This window comes from Acomys russatus, chromosome 6 (genome assembly GCF_903995435.1).
Source record: "Acomys russatus chromosome 6, mAcoRus1.1, whole genome shotgun sequence".
Lineage (NCBI taxonomy): Eukaryota > Metazoa > Chordata > Mammalia > Rodentia > Muridae > Acomys > Acomys russatus.
In genome coordinates, this window is record NC_067142.1 from 77,464,219 (window position 1) to 77,479,875 (window position 15,657).

A 15,657-nucleotide genomic window follows, 5' to 3' on the forward strand; every position below is an offset into this window, starting at 1 on the left:
CTCTCTCTCTCTCTCTCTCTGTCTCTCTGTCTCTCTCTCTCTGTCTCTGTGTGGGTGGGTGTGGGTGTGTGCGTGCACGCGCACACGCGCGCACAAGCAGGCATTCACGGAAGCTAAAAGTGGGTACTGGTCCCCTTGAGCTGGAGTTATAGGTAGCTGTGAGCTCCCTGACACAGGTGTTGGAAACAGAACTTGGGTCTTCTGGAAGAGCAGCAAGCAGTCTGAACCACTGAGCCCTCACTCCAGTCCCTGACCTCACTCTCTGTTACTGATCTAGCCCTCTGGCCCCCTTTAATACCATGTATCACCAAATTCCAGGCCCCTGGAAAACCCAGGCTCTGTTGCTCATGCAGGACCCCTTTCCTATCTTCTCCATCTCTGTGACTGGTGTTATCATTCATCCACCTCCTCAGACAATAAAAATCATCTATGTTCTAGACTCTCATCTAATGAATCACTGAATCCAACAAAGTCTACTTGCTCTAGAATCGAGTTCTTTCTAAGTCATCACTGAAGTCACTGTCACTGCTATCTACTGCTGTCCACCTGCCCTGGCCTGAGTCAATCTGCCCTGCACATGGAGTGAGAAACGCAAACCATACCATGATTCTTACCTGGGATACTGCACCCAAAGGATGGCTCCTCTCAAACAAAACAGGTAAAATAACAAGTATCAGCAAGGGTGTGAAAAAACAAAACTAAACTGAATTTTGTACACTGCTGGTGGGAATGTAAAATGGTACAACCACTATGAAAAAAAGAGTATGTGAGTTTTTCACAAAGTTAAAAACACAATCACCATAGACTCCATGGATATATACGCCAAACAACTGAGAGAGGGATTAGAGGTTCACCCCTGCTCACTGTAACATGATTCACAGTTGTCAAAAGGAAGTGTCCCTCAGTAGATGAGTATATAAATAAAGTGCAGTAAATACATATGCCACATGCTATGACTTTGTTGAGTCTTGGCAACACACTAAGTGAAAGAAACCAGTCACAAGTGGACAAATACTGTATTACTTCACTCATATGAGGCACTAACGATGCTCAGATTCATGGAGGGAGCAGGTAGAAGGGTGACTGTCATGGGCTGGAAGAGAGGAGAAAGGGATATTTAGTGGGTAGAGTTTCAGATTGGGAAGATGAAGCTTCTGGACTTGGGTGGTCACAACGCTTATTCAGTAACATGAATGTTTTAATGCCACTTAACTGAACATTTACTCAAAAATGTCTAAAATTGTATTTTATATAATTCATAGCTTACACACATATACAAAGAGAAAGAAATAGAGAGACAGGCAGGCGCGCGCGCGCACACACACACACACACACACACACACACACACACACACACACACACACACACACACACACACCTGTAACAATTCCTCAGAATAGAACCTAGAGAACCATGGTTCGCAATCCCCTTTGGGACCTGGACCCAGTTCAGCACTCCTCTTACTGCAGCTCTCTCTTCCACTACAGTCTAGTGATAGTCAGCTATGCTGGAGCTGGGCTCACCTTGCCCGCAGCTCTTTGCTTAGCTATTCCTGCTGTCTGCCAGACAGCAGCCTCCGCTCTCTCTCCACTGGTGTGATTCGTCTTCAACACTGTTGCTCCTTCTTAGTAGAATTGATCATTGATCATGATACTGTAGCTGTTTATTTGACTTAACTTTCCAGTAGTTCAAGACTTGATGAAGGCAGGAAAGGTATCTCATTCTGTTGAGAATGACACCTTTGGTGTGGGCACATATAGTATCCAATATATATTATGGAATATATATATATATATATGTGTGTGTGTGTGTGTGTGTGTGTGTGTGTGTGTGTGTGTGTGTGTGCAAAAAACTATGGGAATCATTCTCAAAGCAGAATAAGGTATAAAATATGTATATTATCCTCTGCCCAGGAAATCAGATAGCTTTGCATTAAGACCTAAAGGAAAATCCACAGGGACAAGTCTAATTGTCCTATATATACCATCTGCAGTAAATGCACCATCACTGTAGGATGCCCAGTGCCAATCATGGGTAGTGGCAAGCTTAGTCACTTGCCATCAGTTTGAGTTTTAATGGCATTTCACTTAAAGTGCACACAAACCTTTCGTTCCTTTTGAATTAGGCAATGAACAAATACTAAGTAAAATCCAGAAACTCTTGGCACAATCAGGTCCATTGAAAGTACTGGTTATTTGCCCAGAGTTTTAATGCTTAAGACTTATTATATGGAGCACAGCTTCAACAGCGTCAGAATGTGTAACTAGCTGTCTCACCTCACACTCTGTAACCAGATATATAATTGATGACTTAATCATATAAATACTTATGAGTATGTAATTTTAGAACCTACTAGTTACAGAGCTTAATTCAACATGGGAAGAATCCAAACCTGATTATGCAGCCCAGAGCTGTTAGGACAAATCGTCTAAGGCCTAGCTTTGGGGAATTCCATACACTCTTTAGAACACTGAGGCATTCAAATCTGACACAGAAGTGCACTTGGAGCCCACAGAAACACTCTGCAGAGACCCTTCTCCTCCTTCCCCACACTCTTTGCCTTTTCTCACACCTCTGTCTCTCCTCCCTGTAGAACTAAGACTACCTCAACGACCTGCAAGACCTGACAGTGGTGGAAACTCTCGGCAATCCAGACCTGGCTCTTAGCTGACGGAGAGCCCGCTGCATGTGCACAATGGATCACAAGTCCACAAGAGAAACAGAACAGTTACATACATCTTTAAGACATTAGGCTGAACAAAACTTGCCAGACACAAAAGAATAAATGTGCAGCATGACTGTGTGCACATGGGTCCAGGAGACGGTCCACAGAACAGCCACAGTTTGTCCTGCAGTGAGAGGCAAGGACTGGCAGGGGCATGAGGAAGTTGTCTGGAGTGATAGAAATGGTGCACATCATACTGAGATGTGGACAACACTAGTGTGTACCCCTGACAAACCGATCAAAGTGAGCCTTAAGCTCGCTCTGTGTGTGTGTGTGTGTGTGTGTGTATGTATGTATGTGTGTGTATAAATATATATATACACACATATATAAAGTATACCTTGATTGTAAAGGGACTGTTGTTCCCTTTCTGGTTCATCAAAAATCACACGAACACTCTGTTTACAAAGAACTTAGTACTCCCTGAAGCATGCCATCAGTACTCACCTGCAGTGAATATGACAACTTCCATATGACAAGCACTTCTGAGACCACATAGAAAAGAAAGTGGGTTGCGGCCCGGAGAAGGAAGGCTTGATAGTGATGGAGGATCTTATACCACTTTTCAATTTACCAAATCTAAAAATGTCTTAAAGTCACACGCTGCACACTGATCGGCTCTGTCTGCCGTGGAAGGGCGTTACTATACAATCACTCACAGAGGAATCAATTTTAACTTCCTTTTCATACAGGTTGGCCACTACCAATAATACAACAAGGAGAGTCTTATTTGGAGAATTTCACTACAAATACAACTCATATGTGCAGTAACAGAAGTTGCTAGCTATAAAACTCTTTATTAAACACAAGTCCAGCTGGGCCTCCTAGCCTGCCTCAATACATAAGGCAGAAAGCAATCGAGAACGACACCTGACATCAGCCTTGGCCTACACACACAAGTCCTCAGTCACATACTTGCATCTATGCCACACACACACACACACGCACACACACACATGCAGAAAGCCAATGGACAACACACGTACATCAGATCCGTCATATTTTAGTGGGCTTCATAAAATTCACAAAATAAGTGTTTGAATGAGTTTTATTTCCTGACCATGTTTCCCCTCTTTCTTGTGGAGAAATCAATAGAAGCTGTCATGTCCATGTGAGACTCATTTAATGTTGAAGGTCCTCAAGGCCTGATGTGTACTCACCTGATGATGGCCAGGTGCTGCTGGACAGGTTGATGCTGGAAATGGTCAGGCCACGGGTGATGGAGGCAGAGAGATGGCGAGGGCTGAAGGCAGTGCGCAGCCTGATACACAGGTGAATGGTTTGGACACAGAGATGCAGAGTATTCGGAATGTGGCTGCATGCAACATGAGGCCACAGCAGAGGCTGCTGCACGGCCAGCCTCGGGATGGCATTCTTGGTGATTGTTATGGCCGGTCACAGGGTGATGGTATGGACAAGGGTGGCAGCACTGAGCTGACATCTGAGGTGTTCTTTGGTTGTCTAAGGGCAGAAAGGATGACTTAACTGTGCCATTAAGTTGCAGGCATCCATTTGGACTCGCTTTTGTTCTTGGGGCTTCTCGGGGTGTGAACTGCTGGGCTGTGACGTCTCCATCACTGGGCGTGAGGGGACTAGGGTTGGTAGTGCTGGTTGAGATGCTGCCATTGCTCAGAAGCATAGAATCACTTCCGCTGATCACAGCCATGCTCCAATTTCTTGGCCCTAGAAACAATAAAGACATAAAGCCATCCAGTTCTAAGCAGGCAGGAAAAATATAAATAAGGAAGACACGTAAGACATCTAAACACAGCTCTTGGGAAATGAGGGTTCCTGTAGGAGTTAGGAGCCAGCCTCTGTGAGGGGCCAGGCACCACGGAGGCCATTCTGCTACCTCATGTCTCCCTCTGTCCTCACTGGCTGCTTTCTCTACCCCAGCTTTCCTCTCAGTGCTTGATGTCTTTTCTTCCCAAAAGAAAGAAGATAACACCTCCCTTCAACTTTTCCGCTGTGGTACTTGGGCTGCTACTTTAGGAGAGATGAGTAAAATGAAGAGTGACACGGAAGGCAAATGTGCGTATGTTAAAATAACATACACAATCTTAAGGTTGGTTTATGTCTTAGAAAATTCTCAACAATTTAAGATTTCTTTCTCCAAGTCACTTGAATTTCCCAGGAAGAACAAGCCTATTGAAATATACTTAGCTCAAAATTCTTACAATACAAATTAACATGCATAAAAGTTTTTTTCCTTTAGGCACCCCATAAAAGTTGTTCATGAGTTCACTTTCCATGTTGTATACAGTAGGTAACATTTGCACAAGAAAAACGATATTGTGAATGAGATTTACTTCACATTAAGTTTTCTTAGATTCCCCCCCCCGCCACACCCTTTCCACCAAAGGGTTCAGGACTTCAATGTTCAGGAAATCCCTCAACGATGACAGCACCAGGAACACGGCTCTTCAGTCAATGTGTAACAGCAGAACTAGACACCCTGACACCCCACCCAGCGACCTGAACCACCCAGCAACCTGAACCACCCAGCCCATTTGAGCAATATACCTGGAAACAAAATCTGGGGATTTACAGTGAGACTAGTTGTCACTCCACTCAGAGACTCCTTTGCATCCTAGAGCAACCGCTCTCCAGTCCCTCACTCTCTCAGACATAGACAAGAGTCAAGAGGAGTAGCCTCTTTTCTGTCTGTGTGAGCGCTACTCTACCTGGGGCACCCAGGTGCAAGCCGCTGGTCCCACTTTCCCTCACTGATTCAGCTCAGCAGGGGATGTTCTAAGGAGTGGAGTGCCTACTGATGGAAGCTACAAAGTTCCCACGCAGCTACAACCCACAGGATACTCAACACACTCTGATGCAACGTTACCATCATTAGTTTAATATTTATCTCTCAGATAAAAACCCTCTCACACCCATGCACCCATGCATAACCTCAGCTAAACAAACACCACAAGGAAACTAATTATACATTAAAGTTGTCTTTACAAATTGTTGTGGGAGAAAAATGATTTTTTTAAACTTTAAAATATTTTAACTCTTGTACACATAAACTCAAAAGGTCTAAAGGTCTTGCCATCATTGGTCCTGTGAGTTCCAACCTCCTTTTCTAAAGGCCATTGAGAGAAATTGTGATTATGGTATATGAAGTAGCTTTCTCTGTCATAAACTCACTCTTGGATAAAAGCATCCAGTCTCAGCACTCAGATAATATCTGCAACACAAAACAATGTGAATTCAGTGTATCATCTCAAGGCGGGTCTAACTGAGGTGACTGGCCAGAGCTAAGGGGTTGGCCACCTACCACAAAGCTATCTGCCATCTTACCGCCATCCACTAATGTCCCTGCTGGGAAAGAGCTCAGACTCACACTTAATGTTAACAGAAAGATGGCGTGACTAGGAATGCTCCTAAACCAAGAAAGCATGAACAACATTTACAGAAGCTTAGCCTTTTAAAGAGTTAACTGAAGTTTAGTACCTATAACTGCGGAGTAGAAGGCAATCCCTAGATGAGAGCTTGTGGGGAGGCCCCAGAAGCCTTCACTGTTCCAGCTACCTCCTGCACTGCAGGCTGCCAGGCTGCCCTCTAGGCCTCGGCACAGCCAGCTCTAGCAAGATGTCTGCTGAGCTGCATGACAGCCACACCACGAGGACCAGAGGAAGGCACGTCTGCTTTGCTGGTTGGTTTTTAATCACACCAGTCCATTGAGATCGCATCTAAAGTGGCTTGTTTTTCACATTTAGCGCAATCAGTCCCTCTGACTAGTTAGTCCTACTACTTACCGGCAGAGCTATTGGGTGGGCTCTCCTAGGAAGCATATAGAAACAGGCATCTAAAGTAAGCTCTAAAGTGAAACAGGGCCCACGATTACTTGACATCAATTTGTAATGCTCTCCAGAGTACCCTAAAAATGTCCCTAGATTCTCTGATTTCTACCCAGTTTTCTTTCTTCTAATTAAATCTTCTTGTCTTGGGGGGGGGGCGGTGCGGGGCAGGGGTGATGCTCAGTTTCTATATAGCCAGAATCGCAGCAATCACGCTCCTTCACTCTTGCTGTAATGCACCACCTGTCGCTCTCTAAGAGTTAAAATGGTTGTGTATGCCAATGGAGGCACTTCATTTTACCAAGTAACTTTTTTCCCTGTGATAAAATGCAGCTTTGCAAATGCTATTTAGGAATGCAACCCACTTTGTAACTTGGAGATTTCTTGTAACAAAGCAAGCACCAGTGAGTAGGGCAGCATAATGTACACGCAGACTCCTGACTGCAGTTGGAGAAAATGGCATGTGCCTTCTCTGATTCAGTTTCTTTAATCATAATCATAAAATGAGAACAACCAATTAGATTTTATAAGTAAATAAAACACAGAGACAACACAAAAACAATACAACTGCTTTAAGAAATGTCAATAGCTGTATTGGTACAGGGGTTCAGATGAGCAAACTAGCAAAGCCGCAGTCTGAAGTTAGGAGCTGACACTAAAGCCCATGCTGAGAGACCAGAAACAAACAGAGGAGGGAAAGTTGGTCTAATCTTAGGATGGAGAGGAACTAACAGCGGATCGGCAGAAGAAAAAAAAAAAAAAAAACCTATATATATATAGAGTAAGTAGTTCTGTGGAAGGTAATTCTAGAAGAAAACATTAACCATTTTCCATACAATAAATACTGTGCTAAATTTAACAGTGTGTGATGATAAATGGAGGAATAACAGTGTTACTGTGAAACTTAAAGGGCAGTTTTGAGTCAAACTAAAGAATTAGCTTACAGAGACAGTGATGTTCAAACTGGCATGCTCTCTTGAGAGCGTATCCAAAGAAAGCTCTTTCTCACACTGAGTCTGAGGGCCCCAGACCACACATTTTAGTCTCACTCTGCAGGAATCTGATATGCCAATATCACTCCATTAAAAGCCACTGATCTCACACCCACATCAGCTGTCCCAGCAGCATTTGTCATGTACTGGGTGATTTAAATATGTAAAGATATGGAATGTCATGCTTCCCAGTTTTAAAGATCAAATTGTGTTTTAAGATGGCAACTGGGAGATCTGTAATTGAAAAGAAATAGCACAGTAGGCCTGAGTTTTAAGTTGATTCTGCCAGCCAGTAACCGAGAAGCTAGCTCAAATTACCTCAGTCTCCCTGTTTCAAAGTCCTGCTTTCTTCTTAAATTTGTTTGAAATGAAAAGTGATATGCCTTTCTAAGACAGCAACAGGGCACTACTTACAAAATTTGAGCTATCTTTATCTTCTGACCCATAATTCTACCAGGGCAAAATGTGTATTCAGATACAGATGAATAACGTGCATATCACCAGGGTCTGGGCGACAACACTTTAAAGGTGAAAACTGCAAACAACCTAAATTACAATCAACAGAGAACTTAAATTCTGCCATATCTGGCTAGTTATTACATACAATAGAAAAGAATGAGTCAGCCTGGCATAATGGTAACATGTCTAGAATCGCAGGACTAAGGCCTGTGGCAGGAGAATAGTGAATCTGAGTCATCTGAGCTATATCCTGCCCTATAACAGACAAAACAAAACAGAGCACACAACAAAACTACAAAACAGTAATTTAGATCTGGATGTAATGGGTGGTATGAAGTCAGTGGACACTGTTATATGCAAACAAAGCTCTCTGCAGACAACTACACTGATAAGAATCAGTGTTATGGCCAGGGGCTACAGCTCAGTGGTAGAGAACTTGCTTGTGTGAAGTTCCAGAACTGCCAGAAACAGTCTATGTGGTTAAAATAAACGTGTGTGTGTGTGTTGTGTGTGTGTGTGTTGTGCATATACAAGTCTGCAGGGCCACCACAGTTTGTGTGCTTAGAATTCCATCCTATAAAATACAAAGACCCACATTTCAAAGACAAAAACGAGCATATAATTGAAAATCTTACTAATAATCATGATACGGTCTGCCTGAATTATGAAAATTTATTCACTAGTACAATATAAACCAAAGTGTGCTAATAACACAATTCATCTGAAGAGGCAATGCAATCACACAAGTGGCTTCAGGAGCACAAACGCATCTGAAGTACACGAAGAACCATGCAGCCCCTGCTTGGAACTGGAAATTACAACTTCTAACCCGGCCAGAAAACTGCCAAGCTAAAGTCTAAGTGTACTGTTGGAGAAGATACACAGACCCAAGCATTTACCACAGGAATCCCTTAGTGAAGCCATCACTATCCTTAACAAACACAGAACTCAGTCTGAAGGGCAGTGTCTTCCTTGCCATCAGCAGCATAACAGTGTTCCTCTCTCACATGCATCAGCTCACTGCAGTTGATCCCACTAATAGCCTTCAGGAAAAGAGTCTATTTTGCAAAACAAAACTTGATATAAAGGCTAAGTAGGGTGCCCAGAGTCACATACCAATGATGAGTGGTGAAACTAGGAAGACTGATGCCAAGGTAGGGAGCTTTCTCCAGAACTACCTTCTAAAATCTCAGGTGATGTATGTTGGAACAGCTGCCTCACCGGGCTCACAGCACTAAATTAAATGATTAAGCCTGCATTCCATTTTGTAGCCAATCATGTTTTCAGAAGAGGGATGCTCCCTAGAGCACAGTCACCAGATTAAAATGTTGGATGTTGGCCCAGTGCCTCTAAATGGAGGGGTCTGCTGGGGATATGTGCAAAGACAGGTTCTGACCATCTACCCAGAGTGAGCAACAGTCTCCAGCAGTGTCTGTGCTGCTAGTCCTTGGCAAATATTCTCCAGGTACAGAAAGTCTCAAAGAAGGCTGTGAGGCAGCAAGGCACTAGGCCTAAGTAACAGCAAGAGAACACACAAAGCAAGAGGAGTGAACAAAATGGCTGAAAAACAAAGAACCATTTTTCTAATTAGGGTAGAAAAAGTAAGACATTTTAACAGAAGTTCTAATTAATAATCATGTTTAATTATGGCTTATATCAATTTCCCCAAACTGTGTCATGCCCAATTTTGATAAAATGAGACAGGATTTGAATCTCTTAGGTACAACTTTTACATAAGGAATGAATTACTGTGCCTCTTTCTCTCCAAACAGAAAATAGGCACACAAAAGGGCTTCAAGTCTTTTCACAAAGGACGCAAAGGCAAACTGGGAAGTGCTTGTATCTCATATTCATCAACTTTGTTTTAGCAGGAAATCATTCCTCTGACACTGATTGATCTTCTCCTAAAATGATGGCATGGGTTCTGATCGTCAGCACCATGCTGGCTTCACAGTACTATGGCAGCTTCTCTGAGTGCTATGGGAAATGTCTGTGTACTAGATATCCTCCACAAGGTGCTGTTAAGCTGGGAGGGATTTGGAAGGAGCCAGCAGGCTTTGTCTCTTGGAGGATTTCCTCTTAAAGCACTAGTAAATTGTTGAAAAGTCATCTTTCTGTGTGAATCACTTTCTCAAAATGTCTCTATAAGGACAGTTTAGGCCATTAGAAAGAAAACTAAGGGTCAACAATATTAAAGCTGCATACGGATCACATGACTGGGATTCAATCCACACCAAGACTCTAAGGGCAAGGCTTTCCACTACCTCAAGATGACTCCAGGGAAATGTCAAGCTTAACCAGTATTTATAGGTTTCCCAGAAAGTACTGACATAAAATTCTGTCTGAAGACCCATATAAAAAAGCCTCTAAATTCAGTATTTCCCAAGATAGTTGAAAGGTTACAATACAGCTTTCAAGGGTATCGCATACCTCACTGAATTCAGTGTTATCCATTACGAACTAGAAAGACGCCAACCCAAGAGATCCATCCTTGCTCTCACCTGCTATTCAGATAATGTCACAGTAACATAATTCTAATCTGAAGTGAAGCCCATTGGTTTAGTTAGAGACTTAAGGAGGTAGCCTTAGGCAGAAGTGTCTTCTTACTTTCTGAGACAAATTAATCTTTTTTTTTTTTTTTTGAGTTCATAAACTTTGTCATTAATCTCTCTTTTAATATATATATATTTTCCACCAAAGCACTTATAAACATTTTTGGGTTGCCAAGAACCATATAAAAGTAAGTATTGTTGCTACTCTTCCCCGTAAGAATAAGCTGCAGCAAATTCAAAGCCATTTCCACGGCATCACCATGCTTTTGATGAGGTCCCATACCACAGCTACCCCAGAGACATCCTGTCAGAGACTCATTGTGTGCTCCCCCTCACTATAAACATGCCAATTGATTAAATGAGGGAGCTCGGAAAGGATTATAGGCCCCTTTCAATGAGAATTTGCTCTTTGACCACCAAATTTATATTATCAACTAGGTAGTTTCAACTTAATAACCACTACCACCTTTGAAAGTGAAATGTACAAAGCATTTTACCACTATATAACCTCTTTGAATATAATTATATATGTAATATATATTGATAAAGATATCAAAGAAGATAAACCAAAATGCTTCATAATTTTACACAAAAGTAGATAGTATTTATAAAAACATAATGCTACAGAAGAACAGCAAGATTTTACCCACACTTACAACAGCTCAATAAATGCTGAAGACCCTTAGATAGACAGTAAATGAACCAGAGTGAGGCAGAAAAAGACTGAATTTAGTTAGCTAGAGATGCAGCCATTGTCGAGGCATGAATTTATATATGCAGGGATTAGCTGAAAAGGGGAATTTCAGGCTTACAGAAACAGTAGGCTTATTTTTTTTTTATTTGTTTATGTTCAGTGTGTTTTTGGTATCAGGTCTAAGCAGGAAGAGACAGGAGTGTAAAACAGGGTTTCTTGTTTACAATCTGGGACAAAGGATGTTAGCTGCCATCTGCACTACCACGAACACCCACCACCCTAACTACATCCTTCAGCAGCTCTGGTACATACTGTAATTATGAAAGCAGTTCTTGGAGAACCACAGAAGCGATCATGTCTGTCACACAGTACCCATCACTTCTCACACTCATGGTCTGTAGTCGGTAGTTCAGATGAGGTTAAATTCCATTAAGCTGAAGTTTTTGTTTTGTTTTGTTTTTCAAGATAGGGTTTCTCTGTGTAGCCTTGGCTGTCCTGAACTCAATTTGTAGAAAAGGCTGGCCTCGAACTCACAGTGATCTGTCTACCTCTGCCTCCCTGAGTGCTGGGATTAAAGGTTTGTGCCACTGCACCTGGCTTAAGCTGGATTATTTTTTTAACTGTAAATCTGGAGTCCTATGTTAATTCATATAACCAAAATTATACAAACTAAAGCCAAAAAAGCTTTGTAACTCAGAAATGTCAGACAAAGTCATTCTAAAGGTGGTTAACTAACTCTCACCCAAGGCAAGGTACATTTAGATCACAAGTCTTAAGGGAAACACAACACGTATTTGCAGAACCCTAAGTCCATGACAACAGTCTACACCCGGCTACATATCAGAATCACTTTGGTAACGTATATATTTGTTTAATTACAGAAACAGACCCCGGGGCCAGCAGTTCTGATTTCATTCACACTGTAATGGTATGACCATCATATCATATTTTTCCTAACACTTCCAAGTGATTCTAATATGCAACCAAGGCAGCAACTCATAGTTTATATAATTAATAGTCATTACTTTTTAAGAGGATCCAATTATCACTCAAAATCTTCAACATTCAGAAAATATGTCAGGAAATGTAAACACTGCTGCACATTTATAGACACTGTGACACTGTGGCACATGCTTTCTAACATCTGCATCATCTCCAGTTGTTTCCTTGGTGACAGTTCTTGCATTGGAAGGAGAGAGGCAAGGACACAGTACTGAAGCATCCTTATTAAGACACTGGTGTAAATGAGAGACTGCTGCAGAATTTCTGGGTACAATGTGCAGAAACCTGAAACAAACTGTCACGTAGTCTCAGTGACTTGTGAGTCTTCTGAAGGCAGTTTAGGAAATAAATAATTTGGCTAATGAGTTTATTTAACCATAAAGAAATGTATATCCACAACTACTGGTCAGTTTCTAAAGCGACGCCTCCAGCTCCTCCAACAGAAGAGCATGTCCCGCAAGGTTCACACCAAGAAAAGAGGACAGACTCTGGTTGTACTTTGAGCATCTTAAATTTCTAATGGTAGGGTCATACACCTCCAGATGCCAGGCTACTTCCCAGCTTCCTGTCCGCACCAAATAAGAACATACTGTAACAAGGTACCCTCTCTTCTGTGCTCCGGCTCTTCCTGATCACCCACGCTCATGGTACCAAACCAACTCAGAAGAACAGGCTCATGTACAGACAGCACACTGTGACCAGCACATCACACACTGCAAACCCTCAACCTTTATCAGCTCAAAAGAAACACCCATCACTGAGGTAAACCAAGAGGAAAATGTTCCTTTCATTTATTGCCTCACTAAAGGATATTAAGAATTTAAAATTTTTTTCTCATTTCATCAAAACCTGAGATTGCTAGCCAGAAAGCATGTCAAACGATTGGACTTAAATGGCAGTGTGTTCACTGAGAATTAGCTAATGGGCCTCTACAAATGCTAAGCGTTCTTACCAGGCCCCCACTCCTGTTGATTGGTGAACTTTGAACAGCAGCAAATCAAGTTCCCAGGGCAGCTTCCCAAATGGGTCCTTCCCTGCAGGGTCTGGCCAGAAGCTCTCAAGGGCATCTTCTAGTTTACTGAGCAACTTGGGAAACATCGCTCAAGTATTTGTATGAAACACTGTTGAGAACATCCTTTTATGAAGTGACTCTGAAAACTGTTTTAAGCTTAGAAAACATGGAATCTGTAAAAAAAAAATTTCCCCCTTAATTTGATCCCTATATTTACTTTTAGTAAAGCCAGGGTACAATTTTCACAAATATTCCTCTATTCCATCCTTAAATTTTCCACACAAATGCTCCTGAATCCTGATGCATGCCTTCTTGTATGTTTCAGGTGAACAGTAAAGCATCTACTATTGACTTAGGATTCTTGTTTGCTTGCAAAAGTAATTAATCCATATTTTTTCAGTTAAATAGGTAAATATTTCCATTTAGTAATTCATATAAGAAGCACCTACTTTGCTCCTTGTGAGTCTTTGTTTATAATTTAAATATGAAGGCTCACATGATCTTATTTAGCAGTGACTAAAATGAGAAAATAAAAAGTAAAGTGAAGAGAACACTCATCTATTTTTCAAAGCTAGTATATATATATATATATATATATACATATGTATATATATATGCTATAGTATATTGTATATACTATATAGTATATAATTATTCAAATATATAATATATAGTAATATTATATATTACATATGCTGTAACAGCATGTATATCTTTTGTATAATATATTTATGTGTGTATATATATATTTATGTGTGTATATATACATAACTAAAAATATATGCCCATTCCATACCACAAGCAGTTCACTGTCTTGATCCGATCTCAGTTTTATCTCCTATATTGGAGTATGTTTACTAATTGCAATATTTTTAAAATAGAACATGTTCCGTGTATGTTCAGGCTTTAAGAGTCACACTGTAAGAATGCTCAGATCCAAGCCCAGGACTCACAGCAGTAAAGACAGGAAGAGGAGAGCTGGTAAGAACAACCATAGAAAAGGAGATTTCTCAAGAGTTACCAAAAAGGGCAATTAGTCAATATAAGCTACGAAGACAGGAGATTACAGCTGAAGGTTAGAAGAATCAGTCTTACAAGCTGAGACAGGTTAATGTGTATTTCTTAAACTGCACTGTAAGGCAATGTCAGACATTACATATTTTTTATAATTGCTATAAGTAGTTTCTGCTCACAAGTCTTAATTTCAGGTCTGCAATGTAAAGGACACAAAGCACATGACATTCCAAATGAAGTATAATTCTCTAAATAGTCTAATATTCAATATTTCACAGTAAAAACCTCCTAGCGTCACCACTCAGACAAAACTAAAGAATAAATAAACAAGATAACTGTTTATTTTAACATACTAAAAGCAGAATGTGCCGTGCCATCAGGAATTAATGCTACAGGAGCAGTGAGTCCGGTACCCACTGGCCCAGAGCTTGCTTACTTCTGGTTTAGTGACTGCCCACTCACGGGGAACTGGAGTTCCCGTAATTACAAATGCTAGGACCTAAATCATGCTCTGATGAGTAAAAAGAGCGTATTTCATTCTCATGTCCACACGAGTACTTCTCAGTTAAAGATAATTCTTAGCCAATCACAAAGTGTGCTGCAAGCCTTGCACTGTCCCTGATGAAAGACACCTCTGCTCACCGATGGACGGCATGTCAACTTTCATTACCACACAGAAACAGACTTTACAAATTAAGACCAGTTTGAACGTTTTTCTTTTTTTTCTTTTTCTTTTTTTTTTTTTTTTGTGCCAATCACATATAAATTATCCATTCCACTTTAAATAAAAGTCAACGTAGGAAAACCTATTTTGCTAACAGGACTTTAAGCAGTAAATGCAGTCCTAAGGTAGCCACCACTGGAACTGCTAGAGCACGTACACAGTGGACGTTCAATTAGTGCAGTGCAGCTCACACTGGACTCAACATCTGAAACCAACTGAGCCTGCTGCTCATCAGCTCCCGTAGGCACCTCTACCCAGCTGCCCTTTACATACCTGAAAGACTAGTGTGTTTTCTTAAAGTACTTAGTAGGTAGATGTGATAAAGTGACCCAAACGATTCTTACCTATCTTTTTACCGACTGGCTATGATAGAGGCACATTTTGAATTTTTCCCCCAATTCAGGCAGAGAAGCTATGAAACAATATACTCCACTTTAAATCTTGGTTTCCTTCCAAGTCCAAAAATAAATAACATTTTAATAAACTGGAATAGCATACCCTCCTATACTGTACCACACTATAAATTCAAATAGACATTGCAAAATTTTTAAAGCATTAAAACACTATTTAGAGTTTACACTGAAAAAAGTAAACTAGGTTTGTATATAGGCTCAGAAAATAGTTTCAGTTTAAAAAGAAAATTCCTTAAACACAACAAACACCCACCTACAGAAGCAGAAAT

The 15,657-nt window shown here is 41.0% G+C and overlaps 1 protein-coding gene across 3 annotated transcripts in view; it reads right to left on the reverse strand.

The window, feature by feature from the left end:
- Disp1 (dispatched RND transporter family member 1) overlaps positions 1-15,657 on the reverse strand; it is a 145,805-nt gene that overhangs the window by 45,053 nt on the left and 85,095 nt on the right. For all 3 annotated transcript variants that reach the window (XM_051148062.1, XM_051148063.1, XM_051148061.1), the window contains one exon: positions 3,887-4,409. In XM_051148062.1, the coding sequence (XP_051004019.1) occupies positions 3,887-4,392 (506 nt within the window). In that variant the 5' untranslated portion in view covers positions 4,393-4,409. The remainder of the gene's footprint in view (positions 1-3,886; positions 4,410-15,657) is intronic.